Source organism: Pieris rapae, chromosome 18 (genome assembly GCF_905147795.1).
Source record: "Pieris rapae chromosome 18, ilPieRapa1.1, whole genome shotgun sequence".
Taxonomy (NCBI): domain Eukaryota; kingdom Metazoa; phylum Arthropoda; class Insecta; order Lepidoptera; family Pieridae; genus Pieris; species Pieris rapae.
Genome location: NC_059526.1, coordinates 7085158 through 7103855, shown reverse-complemented (window position 1 = coordinate 7103855; position 18698 = coordinate 7085158). Strand labels below are relative to the sequence as shown.

Sequence of the window (18698 nt, the reverse complement as noted above, 5' to 3'; positions counted from 1 at the left end):
CACTTTAAGCTTTAAATAACAAGCATCTTATCAAAAGATATAAATTCAAATATCTTTTATTAAATAGGTAACATTATGTACATGTATGATGTTTGTAGGAAACAAATTAATAGCAAAACCTAACTTACCAAACTGCCCCCCTCTTAGAGGGCTTTTTTGAGGGATATTTAAATATATAAAATAAAAAGTCTATGTTTGTCGAAATTCAAATGCTGCATGCATATTGTGAAGAATTGGTTTAATCAGCGAAGTATTTCATGAGCTATTTTAATATATTATATACGGAACCACTTCTAGAACGTTGTGCTACTCTTGTCCGTGACACGACGAAACTTTCAGGTCGTAATGTGTATCGATTTATTTTTCTTTTTTCCCTCACAAATTTCAGTTTATGATAGCACGTTGTGTACCGCGGTTACGATATTTTTTCTATGGTAAGTAGTATTTAAATATAAATATTTAATAAGTTTCATGACACGTACTGACAAAAGTTAAAAAAATTCGTAAATTTGTTAAACATATATATTATGAGCAATTGAATATCATATTTAATCGTTTGTAAAGAATGTTTTGTAAAACACAACAAAGGACTGTTAAGATTTGAGTGTATTTTCCTCTAATTTAGTCGTGTTCTTCATTACACCCTGTTGGTGTTGAATAGTTTCCTCCACCCAGTCAAAATTAAAATTAAATTTTTAAATTTTAAGTTTAAAAATTTAACTTTAATTTTTAAAATTTTAATTTTAGTTTTGAAATATCGATTCTCTGTATCAACTACTTTGTTGTTATACTTAAGTAATTTAAGCAAATCGTTATCTTCAATTAATTTGCGGGATATTATCTAAACACGCAGGTATCTTGGGTTTGCAGACCCCACGCCTAACTTATCTCTTTGTTCCATAGGATCTTTGAACAATATATTCAGTGGTATATACTTCCGTCGACACTGTCGTCTACTCAATTATGAATATTTAAGGTACGATAATAAATTAAAAGTAAGTTCAAACATATGGTAGAAAGTAAAGTAACCCGTGTCAGCTACAGCTACAAAGGAGCTAAATCTATTAGCTAAGAACCAATAAAAATACATCATAATCTTTCCTTTCGTTTAGAAGCATTAATATATTGATTAGGCCCCACAGGCATAACACATATATGCCAAATGCCTTTTTACAAATCTCCTACGATAAAATACAAAATTTTTTTTGTAACATGGTATAAATTTGTGTATTACTTTAATACACAAAGCTTGAAATACTAGGATACTGTTCATTTGCCATTTAAGGCGATCCTTATTCCCAGAAACATTTAAATTACAAACAGCTTAATAAACTTTGTATTAAAACCCTTTGCGTTCAAAGCAATCAGTAATTTTATAATTTAAGCAATTTGTATTCAGCCTCCATTGTTGCCTTCGGCTTCTTTCGCAGATTTCACTCCAAACGATTTTATGAAGCACTTGCTGACCTGGCAAACGCCATGTATGTCATTTATAATAAATAGGTGTTGATCGTAGAGGGGTGAAAATTATTTATTTATCTTTTATTACTTTATACAAAAACATACACATAACAAAAACAGTTTACAAAAGATATAAAGGCAAAGGGCGGCCTCATCGCTTACAAGCGATTTCTTCCCGGCAACCGGACAAAAAAGGGGTTGTATGTAATGTTAAATGCTGTATCATAAAAAAAATATCAAAAAAAAAATTAGGAGTGGACTACCCTTAACATTTAGAGTGATGAAAAATAGATATTGTCCGATTCTTAGACATACCCAATACAAACACCGCGACATGAGAATTTTTATATATTAGTATTTTTTAAATTTATATATTAGGTTTATAGTTTTAGTTAGTTTTAGAGGCACTAGTGCAGCTATTCCTATTGATACCGAGTGTGCATCAAGACCGTGTCGTCGCTTATATATTAATATCTCCTACTATTTAGAGATCATTAGTTTTTCAACATTTGATCCTGCCTTTGTTGCTAGTTTGCAAAGCCGTCGGTTTTTGTAATTTTATATTAATAAATTGATTTGTAATTCAGTATTTAATAGACGAAAAGTATCATAGATTATATTATCATAGTACACCATATATTATCATAATATACCATGACAAATAACGTCATATTGGCTGACATTGACATTTTCAAATCAATTTTGTGTAAATAGTTGTGTGGTTTTTATAAATATTTTATATAATTTCATACAGATTTTTTTCTAAATTAAAGTTTTAACTTAGTGGACGTGGTCATTTCATTCAAGAGTAATGTAATTTTTTAATGATTTTTATCTGAAACTTATTTGCGAAACGATATTGTGGGGGCTTTGAGACGAATAAAGATATTTCTTTTTATATGTTTATGTCGAATTCGTACTATGTTCATTTCTAAAGTCGGAAGATTGGAAACAATTATATAATTTTCACTAGTTCTTATATTCATAAACATAGCGTCTTTGGGCATGTTATTAAATGTTCAAATGTTTTTTATATTAATTAAACTTTATGGTGCATATAGAATATATGTCATTTACAGAAACAGTAGAAGATGGCTAAGAGTAGAGAAGCTGAACAGTTGGAGAAAATGAAGGTTTTAGAAGCCAGAATAAAGGCACCATCAATCTGGGGAAGGTATCCTGGCGGAATACGGTTCGAAGACTTACAGGAGAGGCGGTATGAGGACGCTGTTAGATTGTTGAAGAAACATTATTTAACTGAAGAAGTATGTATGTTCATAGTATTATGGTTGTAACAGATTCTAGGGGGTTAGATTATACAGGCTATATATAATTTCATGTTTACGCATTACGTATATTAGACAATTGATCTTCTTGAGGTGCCACATTATATTAAAGGTTGGCGTTAGCAGCTTGAAGTGGCAGTTATCTTCTCGTGTGTACCCCCGTATGTCCCGCAACCACGGCTTTATCTTTCTACCAGCTCTTGCCTTGAATTGTGGTCATCATTATGAGCTGTGAGAAGTCGTATCGATGACGCAGAACGTGTTTCAGTTATATCGTATAACTAAAACACGTTCTGTCAGTCTGAATAAAATTTCCTGTCGTCCCGACTCACTGTCACTGTTAGGAACTAGCTGATGCGGAGCATGCGACGATAATATCACATCTCAAACGCGTCTACCAAGCTCAGTCATCACAAACATATTTAAACAATCTAAAAGTTTTTCTTAATAGGCAATCACTAGGGATGCATCGATACGCCTATGTTTACCGAACCTGTTTTCATTTAGAAATATTGTACTCATACTGTATAAAAATCATTATATTATATAATGTACACCACATTTACTAAATAAATAAATGAGGCAATGAAATGGTTCCTTATTCTACAGGCCCGTCTTAGATCTGAGACATTATCTGTCATATGTGATCACACGAACCACCACTCAGTAAGAATAGCATAAGCATATTTGTAACATTGTCCGAACATTGCAATTTAACTCACCAAAATCAAATAAAATGTATGACAACAAACATAGTTTCACTTTAATAAACTCCAATCGATGTGACGTAAAATATGAATTAATTGTAAAATATATTTCATCATTTAAATTCGAGTTGTAAAGGTAATCAAAAAATTCCAATTACATCGCGAAATATTTAATCAAAGCGAAAGGGGAAAAATGGATTGTCCATTGAAACGCTAATTTGCGTAATTGAGATACTTTTAAGACTCAACAATGAGCCAGTATTTTTAAATTTCCCGAAACGATTGAGCCGAACAAATTATATCGGTGAGAGCTTTCGACACCTATTGTAAAAGATACTGAAAATTCACTGATAAAAGATAACTTTAATCAGTGGATAACGAAGGTTTATTGCAGTCCCTAAGGGCTGAACAAATTTGTCAGGCCCGTAACAAAGGCGTTGGTAGTGTTTAATACTGCCACCGAAACGATCGACATTTTATAATGATTTGACAAATATATGTTACGGTATTTATTTGGAAACAAAACAGATACATCTTTATAATAAAAATAAAGTTAAAAATAAAACATAAAATAAACACATTGGATGTATCCACAATAGGTTTCACTAATATAAAAGTAGGTAAAGGTACTAATATAAAGGTAAACAGAGTTGTTAGGGGAATTGTGTAATAATAATCAGTGGCGCTTTAGGTCCTGGCCTCAGATTTCTGAATCTGTTACATGATCATTTTTAAATCTAATAGGCAAGTAGGTGATCAGCCTCCAGTGCCTGGCCACTGCCTGGACACACGTCGTCGATTTTTTGGGTCTAAGAAATGTCGGTTTCCTCACGATGTTTTCCTTCACCGTTCGAGCAAATGTTAAATGCGCATATAGAAAGAAAGTCCATTGGTGCACAGCCCGGGATCGAACCTACGACTTCAGGTATGAGAGTCGCACGCTGAAGCCACTAAGCCAACACTGCTCCAGGGTAACTGTGTAGTTATAAATAAATAAACTTAAAGTTTATATTTAGGCCGCCAACGCACTTGCGAGCTTTCTGGCGATGTGAGTGTCTATGGGCGGCGGTATTACTTAACGTCAGATGAGCCTTCTGTCCCATTTGCCCATTTCCAAAACATTGTCAAAGAATGATTACGTTCAACCGTCTCTGATAATTTCTGGGTTCGACTCCCAACTTAAAAATAATTGTTTCACGTATGAGAGTTTAAATATTAATTAAACATGTTGCGAGGTACATCCATTATTAATGATATAAGTAAAAATTTATTTCTGTAATTAGTTAGTTAATTTCAATAGCTTTTAATAACATTTACCATTAGTACCAGTTCCACAAAGCCACACAGTAGGTTAACTTTTATTCAAACAACGGGCTCTAATTCGTAAGCTTTTCACTCAGTATTTAGCAAAGATAAACAAACAAGTCCACACGGCGACTTAAGCTTTTACACCTGCGGAAGTGGTGCTTAGAAAGTTTTGTAGGCTTTTATACTTAGCTTCAAGCGTTTAGACTGTAATGACTTTTATGTTTTATGGCGAATGTGAGTTTATTATAGTGTCTATTTAGTTAGAAATTAATTATTAACTCAATTTAACTAAGAAATAATTAGGTTTATTTCTAGTTATTATTTAAACAAACAAAAATCATTTATTCATATAGGTAACATAATGTACACTTATGAATGTCAAAAAAAAAGATATATTCATAAAATAATTCTAATTTTACATTTACTGCCAGTTCTTAAATCAAAGGCATAGAACGGAAGAGAAGAACTGGCAATAAACTCTCCTTAATCACCTTAGCCACTCTTTTTAATCGCCAAGTTTTTTTTTCATAATTTTTGTAAGGAGCTGCAACCATTACACCATGTTCCATATGACAACTTGAGTAATAAAGAATAATAAAATAAATTAAAAACAAAGATTTACTAGAGAGAACTAAGATTACTTCATTTTCTTGTGGCGTAAATAAAACTTATATACGCGGCTACAATATATTTGCCAGATGACTACAGCTCTCTATCTTAAGCAATATCACAGCTACGATTATCTTTTTTTCGAGCTTGCTCCTAATGTCTCACTGCGGTATAGAAGGCTATCTCGGTGCTACCGAGACGGGCCTTTTCTTCAAGCGTGGTACCATGTACCATCTGTATTCTTTTGTCTAACATTCTGTACCAATAAGCCTATTCAACTTCTTCAACTGGGCCGAAAAGTGTGTTTTTGTTTATATATTTGTCGGAAGAGGCACTGATGGCCTATCGAGATATGTCTGCAGAAATTTCGAATCTCCGGGTGCCTGCTAGGGTTACAGCCAATGAGTGCATTCGTTTATTTATATTAATATTATAAACAAGTGAAGTTTGTGAACTAGAAATTATTATTCTCTTACCAATAGAAATCATCAAACAAGTATTTTGTTAGTTTTATAGGTATTTGAAAAATTTGCAAAGTAAGTCGGAGAAAAAACGGTAAAATCAAATTAAATAGAAACAAGTCCTCCGCCGCAAACTCATAAACCACTGCACGGAATTTAATGTGGGATTACCAATATCTAGACTGATTTTTGAGGTTTTAACTGTAATGTATGTTTTTGGTCGCCCCTGTGAAGCCAGGGCGTGCTTATTATAAAAACAATTGTTCTGACCAGGTACAAATTATAATACAATTACCTATGTTCTGATATATCACCTATTAACTTCCTTCTGCTTACCAAATAACATACTAAATCAATGCTCTCAGCTATCAGTTTATAACCGAACATGATCCGAGTTTAGTTAGTTCAAATTGGAACTAACAGGACGTTATACGTCATTTATTGGCTAAGATGCCAGATGGATTTGAATAAGTATTATTTTCCTCAGATTACATACCGGTCAGTGAAGATAGCTGACGATAAGGAAGGAACGGATGAATTCACACATCAAGCCAGGATTTGGATGAAAGACAAAATGTCCATTGCTGCGGTGAAGGAAGGGACGGACAAACTTATAGGTGTTCTCATCATGAGGATTCAGGAGAAACGTTAGTAAAATCTATCGATTTTGAGATAGTCAAACTATTTATTTATTTAGTATTGTCTTTTATTAACATAGCTTTTACACATTTGAACTAAACACTTTTTTACCGGATTGAAGCTATGTATAATTGTTAACTTATAATTATTTATCAAAATTTTAAATTTGTTTTCCATTTTCGCAATCCACGAAAATGGAGGACACCGTGAGCAATTTCTGCAGAAACCCTTCATCTTTTAGTCAATACCAACTCCGGGGAAATAAATACAGAAAATATAACTTTTTCTACAGCTGTGATACTTTTTTGACATTCAACATCTTTTGTCTTCAGTAACCACGTACGATGTAAAGCACGCGAAACGTCGGATAAATTTAAAATTATGTTAAATAATTATAAGTTTACTATAATACATAGCTTCAATCCGGTAAAAAAGTGTTTTCTTTAATTATTTATTTATTTACTTACAGTCTATGCCTGCCCAAACTCAGACTAAAACATACCAAAATATATAAATATAAAATATTAAACACAATAAATTACAATAAAGTTGTTATCAAATTTGCCAGTAAATGCAGTAAATCCTCTAATCCCCTCCAAGTATACCATCATATCATAGTATACTACCCCCATACGCTTCCCAATTAGGTACCTCTCCGGTAAAGCACTGGGACTAGATTAGAGAGAACTATTCAGATACAAAGTCACAAAAGACAAAAATCTTAAGGATCCAAATTTTTGGACATTATTATTATTATTTTTATTTAACTACAATCTAGCCAATGCAGTAATTATGGAAAATAAGTTATATTATGTTGTCTTTATATTCTATAAAACTAATATATAAATAGCTTAAACTTATGTAATGTTCATTAATAGAGTGTTCTTTAATATTTTGACACCGCACTTGCACATTTATTACACTAGGTCTTTTATCAGAAAAGGTTTAGTTCTCATTTGGCGTATTTTTCCTGTTATATATAGAAGTTGGATTTGACATTAAAATATGCATTTTAAATGTATTTAAATAAGGAAGTCCACAGCTGCTATTTAAATATACTACAATCAAGGGCGGCTTTAGCGCCAGAAGGAGGTCACATATATACAGATAAGCATACAAAGTTATTATATTATATTAAATTAATTAAATATCGAATATATGTAGTTACATAAAATCTGGATGGTGACAAAATATTGAAATATAATCATTATGTTCAATTAGTGCTCCACCTAAGTCTTGGAACCAACTTGGATCCGCCGTTGACTACAATAGGTTCGAAAACACAACAAAATGTAGTATAATTACAATCATCACGTTTAAATAGGTAGGATATGTTTAAGAAGTATAGAAAACGAAACGTATAAAAAAATATAATACTTTTACCTAAAATAATTCAAAAATAAATTTAATAAAATAAACTATCAACTAAAAAGCTAATTGTTCACGACTTGATGAGTTGCAATGTCATAACTCTGACATGTTGAAATTTTTTTATCGTAAACAAATATAGGAATACTAGCGGATCCGACAGACGTTGTCCTGTCTACACGTCTTTAATTTCAAAATTTCAATTTTTAATAAGCCATTTTGATGAAAATTATTATTCAAATGTTATGACAATATCTAACGATCCAGCACATGGTCACACACGATATAACACAATGATAACAAAACTTTTTTTAAATTTCGGGACAGACTAAAATTAAAATTCGAATATTATTAATATTAATAATTTGACACTGCGATGGTAGCACCGTCTGTCGGATCCAATGTAAAACATTCCAAAATCAACAACAACTAATAAATTGAAAATTAATTAAAAAAACATTGTCCAGCGGACAAAATTGTGAATCTAAACCATTCCCAGATCCCCTTGAACAAAATTTCGTCTAAATCGGTCCAGTCGTTTAGGAGGAGTTCAGTCACATACACACGCACACAAGAAATATATATATTAAGATTCAAATGTGTCCCCTTTGTAATATACCGTCGCGTCGATTCGACTAAAACTCGATTTTCCTGTATCGGTCGTAACATTAGAGCGTGGATTCCTTGGATTCTTTGAGCCTAAATTTTTACAGTATCCGTAAAAAGAATTCCGATTCAGCTTACGGTTTTAGAGTGTGACGCAAATCATACGATGACGCGGGGTTTATTAAACTCGATTGTTTTGGATGTTTAATAATTATATATGTATTTCCACAGTCTATTTTAACTGTTATTACTAATGCGATAGAACGACACAATAATACTAACATCGATAATTCTAAATTTAAAAACAATTCACAACATGATGTTAAGTGATACGCCGCCCATGGACACTCAGTGCCATAGGGCTCACGAGTGCGTTGCAAGCCTTTTAAGAATAGTACGCTCTTTTCTTGAAGGATCATAAGCCGAATTGGTTCGGAAATACTTCAGTCGGCAGCTGGTCCAACAAAGTGGTGGTGCGAGGCAAAAACTGCATAGAAAAACGCGCAGTTGTGGAACGGTGGACGTCGAGGTGATACGGGTGGAATTTCGTAATCTGCCTCGACGTCCGATGATGAAAATAATATAAAATATTTATATTTATAATTTGGCTGCAGCTATTAATCCGAACAACTCGTGTGAATGTGATAGATGATACAGAGTGGCCCTATATATATATCTTTTTAGCCACTTTGGAATTTTGATGTACCAGGAACTGAAATGTATAAATAAACAATCCTCTTCCAATTTTACTCTTCGTACATAGAACGTGTTCAAGGGTAAAAATGGAGAAAATTTGGACCATACATTTTGTAGGCAAATTGGATTCCAAGTAGTCTCTTGGTATGAGTCTATATTAGACTTGCCCGCTCAAAACGTAAGGTGAACCGATTGCCTTTAATATACTGGCCTGGCTTTGCTTGAATTGGGTTTTGCGGAGTTTCGTAGACGCTTTTTAGTATACTTATACATTACGTAAACACGCACATTATCTGCAATATGTTTTATAAATACGTAAGAAATCTAACGAGCTCTGTTTTGTTATATCGTCTTCGGGTTTTGTTTTTTCAATAGCCAAGTAGGTAATGAGACTTTTGTGTCTGACACTATCGACTTCTTGCATCTAATTTATATCGGTTTCCGTACGATGTCTTCCGAGCGAGTTAGTTTTTCATGCGCATATAAACAGTTTATTGGTGCTTAGCTGGGATTTGAACCTATGTCTACGTATGAAAATTAATTAATAAGTCCTATTTTTTCCAGAAGCATTCTCCCGAACATTTAGCCGAGTCAAGATCACTTACAATCCTCTATACTCAACGGTGGTAGCATTTAATAACGAGCTTGAGAAACCAGTAAACCTATTCGAGAAGCTTGGTGTAAGGCGGTACTTCAAGATATATTTGCTGGCGCTGAAACCCAGGTATCGGCATAGAGGTGAGAGTCTGTGTCTTGCATAGATAAGAGTCTAAAGAAAAACACTTTTTTAACGGATTGAAGTTATGTATTATTGTAAACTTATATTTATTTATTTATTTATTTACACTTTGTTGCATTACATAAAAGGAAAATATTAAACATAATTTAATGACAAGCAACTGGCGGCCTTATCGCTTTAGAGCGATTTCTTCCAGACAACCACTGTTAGTAAAGGAAAAAAACCACTATGAGTATATTAGATAAGGTAGGCAAGAAGTGCAAAAATAAAAAGGGAAAAAAAAAACAAAACATACTTAACAGAAACAAAAAGAAATAAAAATAAAAATAAACTAAACTGATACAAGTTACATAAAACAAAACAAAAAGTAAACAGTGCACATGAATCAGGACAATCTAAGATGAAGAAGATCGGTCTCACGTCAGTAAGTAGTTAGTGGTATGACATGGACAGGTAATGTTTATAAAGCAGAAATTTAAAGGAAGATAGAGAAGGAGCTAAGCGAATAGTGACGGGAAGTGAATTCCATAGCCGAACTGCTGAAACCTTAAAGGAATCGCCAAGTAATTGTTTAAACATAATTTTAAATTTATCCGACGTTTCGTAACTAATATATGAATATATAAAAAAGTTACCAGGAAAATAATATGATTACCTACTAGAAAGGGTATAGTGCAAGAAGAGCATAACTAAATACAGTATTTACAATATTCTTAACCTAAATATTAATATAATAATAATTAAAAATTTGTAAATAGAAAATTAAAACTAAAAGTATAAGAATCTTATCTTAAATTAATTAAATTTAATCACAGTTAGTTAATTGTATTAAATATGTACTTTGTTTGTTTGTTCCCTTTTATTAATCTTTTTGTTATATTATGTATCATATATTCCATCTGTGGCTATATTCTCAGTGTATTTGTTTGCTATTTATTATATATAATTTATGTTAGCTGTAGGAGTACAAAATAAATAAATAAATCTTTTCTTCAACTTCGATATTGTTCTCTTTGACCTCTTGGGCCGTGAGGTCCAAGTCCACAGGCACTTAATTAAGATTTAAGTTGGCGTCTTGACCCCAGAGCGGGTTGTGTCCACGCGCAACGAATAAGTATCGCAATACAGCGAGGAAGGCTGACAGCGTTATAGTCTATATACTGTCTGTATGTATATACACTGTCAGAGGGAACAAACTTAAATTTTCTATTTATACATTTTTAATTATTATAATAAATTATTTAAAAATAACTCTAGAGTGACACCATACTAAACTGAAGACTAAAAAAGTAAAAGCTAATTTTAAGATTATTGAATCAGAATTACAGGTTGCTGATTACAGTGTAGAAGAGAAATGCTACCTTGTAATTTTATGTTTACTTATATTGTCATACATTTTAGATGGAAGAGTTTGTAAAATATGCTGTAGATTTAGTGCTATATATATTGTGGTAAACTTTAATAAATAAATTAAAAAAAAAATATGAAAATATTTCGTCTTCAAAACTAGGCCAATTTGAATATTCTTAATGAGTTATGACTTTAAAATATTGCATAAAATGAAACAAAGTAGTAATGGACTTAATATGTATTTTAAATAAGAGCTCTAATTAGTACAAAAATAAATTTTAGCTGTCTCCTTCACCCTTTCACCCCCTCACCCCTTAACTCCTTCGCCCCTTCACCCCTTCACATAACACATTACAAAAGAACTCTATTGGTGCACAACGTATAACGAATGCTCAAAGAAAATACTTGATGAATTTCAGGTATATCAAAGGAAATGCTAAGAGGGGCGATTAGTCTCAGTACGAGCGCTAACGTTCCTGCTATAGCTGGTTTCTTTACTACTGGGAGGGGCCAGCAAATAGCCGACTCATTAGGATTCGTAAAATTTAATGAAATATATTACGTTCGATATATTATTGATGATCAGGTATGAATGATATATAATAATAATATTTATGCTAGCATTATATAGCAAAGATTTCAGATGCAGTTTTGATCCATCTCTCATTATACTAATGGTACCTTTTGACTGTGGGCCTCAGATCTTTGTATCTATTCTGTGATCATTTCTGATAGCAAAAAGGTGATCATATGTGCCTGACACACAACGTCGACTTTTTGGGTCTATGGCATGCTGGGTTCTTCTCGACGTTTACTTCACCATTCGAGCACATAGGAAGAAAGTCCTCACGTGTTTTTTTTTATAGAACAGGGGGCAAACGGGCAGGAGGCTCACCTGATGTTAAGTGATACCGCCGCCCATGGCCACTCTCAATGCCTTACTCGTGTACAGTTGGAGTTCAAACATACGACGGGTCGAACGCTGAACGTGAGAGTGACTTGTCGATCGCGTGATTGTCAGTCGACGTTTGTGTCCTGCGCTGCGGACGATGCGTAACTTTCCCCCACTCCCTTGTAGTTAGTGAAGTTTGCCGGTATCTGTACTTTACTTAAAACGGTACAATCCCACTGATTTAATTAATTTGTGGCCAATGTTTTCAGATAGTATTCTGGGATACCGGTCTTGGCAACTACGGTGCAGCTTTGATGGGATATCGAATACCGTCTGTAGAAGAACCCGAAGAGATACAACACCAGCCGTCTTCTCGCTTTAACGTGCAGGTCGCCAATGATGATGAAGAGACAGAGTGATCTTTCATTGTTTGATATTTGCTAATAAAATACTGTTTGTGGGATTCTGTTCATAATGTATATATTATACGTTATATCAGTCTCATGAATGATATTGTCTTTTAAGTATTTTTTTTCTTACAATAAAGTTCTCAAAAATGATGACGTAATGAATCTAGCCTATAGAATAATTATGGCTACTAAGTAATATTGAGTTAATTTTCTAAGGTGATTTTCATTAACAGTCTTAGTGTTTTGTAATGTTTTGACTCTATTTTTGTGTGTTCGAGATATCGCACTTGCACTTATTTTAACTAACTAAGCTTATTAAATCAAAAGGTTTAGTCTTCTATAAGCGTCTTATTCCTGTCATGTCCAAGAAGTTGGAAGTTGCCTGAGCATTCACATGGCTGTGAGTATTTAAGGTAGTATTTATAGAATTTAAAGAAATTGGTATTTGAAGTTTCTAGGAATTAGAATGTCATTTAACTTTCCGTTTTTGATATGATTTTATATGTCTATTTGAAAATCTAATTAAGGTGTTTTTTTACCAAAAATGGAATATGTACTACAAAGAAAACAATTGTATTTTTTTCATTTTTAAAAAAAATTGTTTTTCTGTTTTTGCTGTAACTACAAAGAAAACAATTGTTTTTTTTCTTTTTCAAATATTTTGTTTTTCTGTTTTTGCAATGTTCAATGTTTAGGAATTGTCACGCTCTTTACTCATAGGACCCTTAGTCGAATTGGTTTGGAAATGCTTCAGTAGGTAAATCCACAAAGTGGTGCAAGAAGTGCTTTAACTAACGCTCAGTTGTGGAACGACGCCTGTCGAGGTGATACGAGCGGAATTTCGTATTCTACCCCGACGTCAGACGATGAAACTAGAAAAAATAAACACTTAAACTTAAAACTACTGAAACCTAAACAGGACTACGCCAAGGAACAAAGACATACCAGATTGAATAATAAACAAAAGGATACTAGTAAGGATAGTAATCGTTAAAGTACTCTCTAACACATAAAACCTTTTTAGAGACGATTTTAAATCGTAAAACAGTCTTTATGCTTTTTATTTCATTTTAATAGTTTGACATCGTTAAAATGAAAATAAATAAAACTGGGATATCCATCTAGCGTGTTCACAATTTCAGAGTTTAATGAGCGACACTAAAATTTAACTCAGAACCGTTGTCACGCCCCACCTGTAGCTTTTAATGGGCAGAAATGGAGCTGGCCATTGAACTAGCGAGTAGAAGGTTTTCTTATTGCGTTAGGTGCTGTTAATAACAAATAATTTGTTATTAACAGCACCTAACGCAATACGTGTTGAAATTGTTGTAAATGAATGTTTAATTTTTTCAAGTAACTGGGGGCAAATGTGTTAGTGTCTGACTTTGCCGGACACTCAATCAGAGTCAGATGGACAGAGTCCTGATGTTTTATGTCACATGGCCTCGCGACTGCGTTTTATGGCCTTTTAAAAATTCATACGCTCTTTTCTTCAAGGACCCTATGTTTAATTGCTTTAGAAATACATATGTGGACGATGATGAAACTCAGCTGCATTTTTTAATCTGAACATCTCCGTTACTAGCTATTATGTTTTACTTGAAAGAAGCATTAGTAGTTTTCATAGCCCGAATACTTAAACGTGTGTCAACGAGTAAGTTGATGTCACTTCGATGTCCGATCACAAGTTTATGAGTTATAAAGTTTCTTTTTATCTCTTTTTGTGCAGTATAAAGCACTAACCTTCTATTTGTTGTTGTTATTCAAAAAGAAAAATCTATTGCGTCTTTGTTAATTGTCAACAATATTTGTTATACCTTCGTCGATTTACATAAACCTATGAGCAGTGTTGGCGACTCCTGAATAATCCTTGAGTCTGTAGGTTCAATCCTCGGCTATGTACCGATGGACTTTCTGCCTATCTGCTCAATTAACATTAGCTCGAACATTGTAGGAAAATCTTGCGAGGAAATAAACCTCCTTAGACGAAAAAGTCGACGGCTTATGTTAATGTTGGTGGCTGATCACTTGCTTATAGACAAATTATCATAAAACAGATATGTTCATAAAAGAGATTTAAGATTTGAAAATTAACGCCACTGATTTTTTTTATTACGTACAAAAATCAATTTTGTAGCTTTTGTACATCGTGGCCGACGCTGTATTGACTGTTTGGAGAGGTTTTCGCCGCTAGGTGGCAGAATTTAGAACTAAATTTAAAAGATTCTCTATAAAGAGAGTGTCTTTAAGTTTGTACATGTAGTTAAATAGAAGAAGAAAGAAATAGAAACAATTATGATTTTTTTATTATTAAAATCCCATTATTATTGAATTTTTATGGGAGGCTGTTATAACTTCGTGCTACGTTTAGAGCAAAACCGGAGGCAAGTTAGTTAAATGCCTAAACAAAATAAATTAAATGTTATCACCCCGATCGCTCAAACACGAACTCTATAATAAGCTTCGAGACTTCGATGAAAAATAACTTATTTAATCAAACTTTCAACCAAATATTCTCTTCTAGTGTATGGCATTTACAGTGGTGAAATAATTTTGTTACAATATAATTGGAAAGTTTAAATTGTTTATCAAGGAATTATCTTGAAAATTACCAATTTCAAAATTTATTTCACTAGTTGTAATCTAAAATCCACATAACATAGGTTACAAAATATTTTAATAAATAATAAGTCTAAAAAAGAGTGCGTTCATTATGTTAGATTAGGAGTGGGCTTTAACCAAATACACATACCGTTGATTTGATTGAATTCATTCTTCAGTTCAACCATCATTTATAGGGTTATTATGTTCAATGTAACAATAAAATACCTTGTGACATATTACAATTAAATGAACGATTTTTTTAAATTAAAGGACACTTTGTAAACAAGCATATTACAAATTAGAGTATTACTAGCAGACTCAGCCAAGCGTTGCTGTGGCTAAGGTTTTTGTTATATTCTATAGTAGTCAACAATTCAAGGGAAACGGTAGAACTTAACGGAAAAGGTAGCTGTATGTTATGTGAAACGCTGGTACTTTTAATACAGCGCCATCTGTTAGAATTGTATCAAATAATAAACAAATAATCTGCAATAAAATAATAATTGCGACTATAATTAAAGATCTAAGCTATCTTATCTCTTAAGTTGTACCAGACTGCGCACGGTGTGCCAATTTAATTTAAAATCGGTTAAGTAAAATTTACTGGAAATAAATAAATAAATAAAAGTAGTTTAGGAGTCCATCGCGGACAAACATCGTGACAGGAGATTTATATATATTATAAGATATTCAAGATAAGAATGCTTGGAAACATGCTGGTCCGGCTCCATAGGACAATCATAGAGCCTTGACAAAATCAATTAGTTGCTGATCTGATTTTACCTATTTTTGTTGTATAATCCTACAATCACATTTTTTTATGTATCTCTCACACACTGTTTTATTGTGTTTTTTATTTTTCTTTTATAATATTTTATGGTTTCGATATTTGTAAATATGTTAGGAACATGTATACTAATAGACCAATAGTAATATAAATAGTCTAATTCTGGGACTACATTGTCTTCACATACAATTATTTAACTAATGTATACAAATATTACAAAACCTATTCTAAAGGAGTAAGTATGAAGTATATTGCACATTCTGCTCTTTACGAAACTACCTTTTGGAAGGGGCAACTAGACTTATTTTTATTTTATTTAAAGTTCAAAAGTGCCATTATTATGTGGTCTAATTGGAATATATGATTTTTTTTTAATTATTCCACATCCACGCTTAAACTGGTTAAACCAATTGTAAACAGTGGCACGAGATGGGGCTGTATTAAGAAATGATAATCGCAGCCTATCATAGCTTTGTTGTTAAGTAAGGTCACAGCGAAAGTCTTTATAAATCATTGACCGAAAATTTTCTCGCGGTAGGTTGTTTTTCACGTGTAAAAAGAGTTTCAGATTTGCCGCCAATTCACAAAATCAAATGATAAATGAATGCAATATACTACATTCGATTACCAATTCTGAAATTGAAATTTAAAAAAAGTTTTACTAACAATGTTTCTAACTGGCCAGTTCTAAACATTTTCAGTGTTACCCACTTACAATAAACAATTAGTCAAATAGCTAAAGCGAGTGACTCACAGCCCCGAGCGTTCGAAATTCGAATCCCCGCTGTGCACCAAATAGTTTATTAAAAATAGTGTTCATTTTACGGGTTTAAATAAAAGAAAACAATTGACGTATCCTTTATTTTTGTTTACAAAGTTGTCATTGGCCACTTGTTTCATTGATAAATTGTTTCCATAAATAAGATGGAGTGTTTGACTGAATTTTAATTTAAGCTATCTTCTAAAGGCACAACAAAGTTGACTTTGTAACCAAATCGTTTTGTTAATAATGATAGACATTTACAGGCGAGACTCGATTAATTCACGTAAATTGAGAAATTCGTTAATGTCTAATATTCGAATGGATGCGGTGAATTGGATACTATTGGTAGTATACATATTTTCTGTTACTAAAAAGAAATAAACAAATGAACACGTAGAACAGAGGGCCAACGGGCAGAAAGGTTATAAGTTAAGGGTAGGTGATGTTGAGTGTTACCGCCAATGGACTCGCAACTGAGAGGGATCGCGAGTGTGTTGTGACCTTTTAAGAATTGGTACGCTCTTCTGAATTTAAACTGTTTACAACATTTTTATTGTTCTTTATTAAACACTTCGTTGCATACGCCCGAACCCAATAATTAATCCACAATCTGAGATGAGACCGTGACAGACGATCGATCTCCTATCTGCATCCCAATAAGCAAATGCGAATACAATCCATTTTTGGCGACGGATAGAATTTAATCTCTTCGCTATTCGCTAAACCAAATAAAGTAAATAAAACCGTACAAATAAAATTATAACATGTCTATGTTTAAAACATATTAATTATATTAATTAGTAATATCAATTAAACCGAAGTTGTAAGAGATATTTAGAATATTAAAAATTGGCTTAATCTAAAATGTATATGTTTTTAATAGCTTAAAAGAACCACATCCAAAATTTATTACTCCCAACACAATGTTACCAGTAAATTAATAATATCGAATGGTTTTGAATTTCTTAATACACACTTTATCTTTTCATCTCTTTCACTCAACTCCAACAGCCATATCTCCGTCCCTGTCCACCAGCTGTTGGAAATCACCAACTGCAACTGAAATTTCTGATTGAATATTTACTTAGTAAAGATTAATTCGCGCCAAAATGGAGGGCTTTGTTTGAATTTCAATAATTTCCTTTGAAGTAATTGAAGTGCAAACAAACAAACGTACTTTGCTCACTTCGTTAGGTTTACGTTTAAGTTCGTTAATTAAATTTATTGGAATAGGAAATCTATTTGTTTCATTAGTTAAGTCGGTTTAATATAAAAATTGTAATAAATAATAACGAGGCGTAATAGATAAAAACACGATTAGGCTTAAAATTGGTATATATAGGTACAATGAGAGTCTATCAATTAGCCCCTAGCTGGATGAGTAAACTCACCCCCGCCTCTCGTAGCAATTCCAATTTTAATGTTTTAAAATTCGAACATTTTTTTTGTATTAAATTTTTATTAGCGGCGGCTAATAATATACCGTATACATAATTTACACACGAACGGACGCTACTTGTGGTGACTGGTCGTACTTGAATTCGTGTATGCTGTGATATTAGTTGTTTCTACTACGTATTTGCGTGTTGTTCCCACGAGTATGTAAGTGCGTGCTCCTATTTCACCATGCCTCCTGCTGATAGAGGACAAATCTTTGTTATTAATTTATTTTTATTATTCCTGATTACGCAAGATGTCATATGGAACATGATGGTGGCATAATGGTTGCAGCTCCTTACAGACGTTGTGTAAAAAAAACTTGGCGATTAAAAAGAGTAGCGGAGAGTTTATTGTCAGTTCTTCTCTCGCCCTTGATTTGAGAATTGGCAGTAAATGTAAAATAAGAAGCATTTCTATACATTACATTTCTTTATTTTGACGTTCATAAGTGTGCATTATGTCACCAACGTGATTAAATGAATTTTGATTATTTTTTTTTATGCTGAATCCAAAAGACCAACACTGATTACTTTTATATCGTAAATGATATAATATGATTAAATTACCCGATG

General features: G+C 32.7%; 1 protein-coding gene across 2 annotated transcripts; it reads left to right on the top strand.

The window, feature by feature from the left end:
* The first annotated feature begins 2179 nt into the window (after positions 1 to 2179).
* LOC111000614 lies at positions 2180 to 12673 on the top strand. 2 transcript variants are annotated; one of them, XM_045632144.1, is made up of 6 exons: positions 2180 to 2274; positions 2541 to 2726; positions 6320 to 6479; positions 9709 to 9879; positions 11650 to 11816; positions 12392 to 12673. In XM_045632144.1, exons 2-6 carry the CDS (start codon positions 2553 to 2555, stop codon positions 12539 to 12541), a joined length of 822 nt encoding a protein of 273 aa, XP_045488100.1. In that variant the 5' UTR covers positions 2180 to 2274; positions 2541 to 2552; the 3' UTR covers positions 12542 to 12673. The 2 variants fall into 2 exon arrangements, with proteins under 2 accessions (XP_045488100.1, XP_022125817.2); XM_022270125.2 differs by having other exon boundaries at positions 9706 to 9879.
* The last annotated feature ends 6025 nt before the right edge of the window (positions 12674 to 18698 follow it).

Bases quoted from the DNA above. Each gene is read 5' to 3' on its own strand.
- LOC111000614 (XM_022270125.2), top strand. From the start codon at position 2,553: ATGGCTAAGAGTAGAGAAGCTGAACAGTTGGAGAAAATGAAGGTTTTA. The intron at 2,727-6,319 runs GTATGTATGTTC...TATTTTCCTCAG, and splicing joins AACATTATTTAACTGAAGAA to ATTACATACCGGTCAGTGAA. The intron at 6,480-9,705 runs GTTAGTAAAATC...TATTTTTTCCAG, and splicing joins CATGAGGATTCAGGAGAAAC to AAGCATTCTCCCGAACATTT.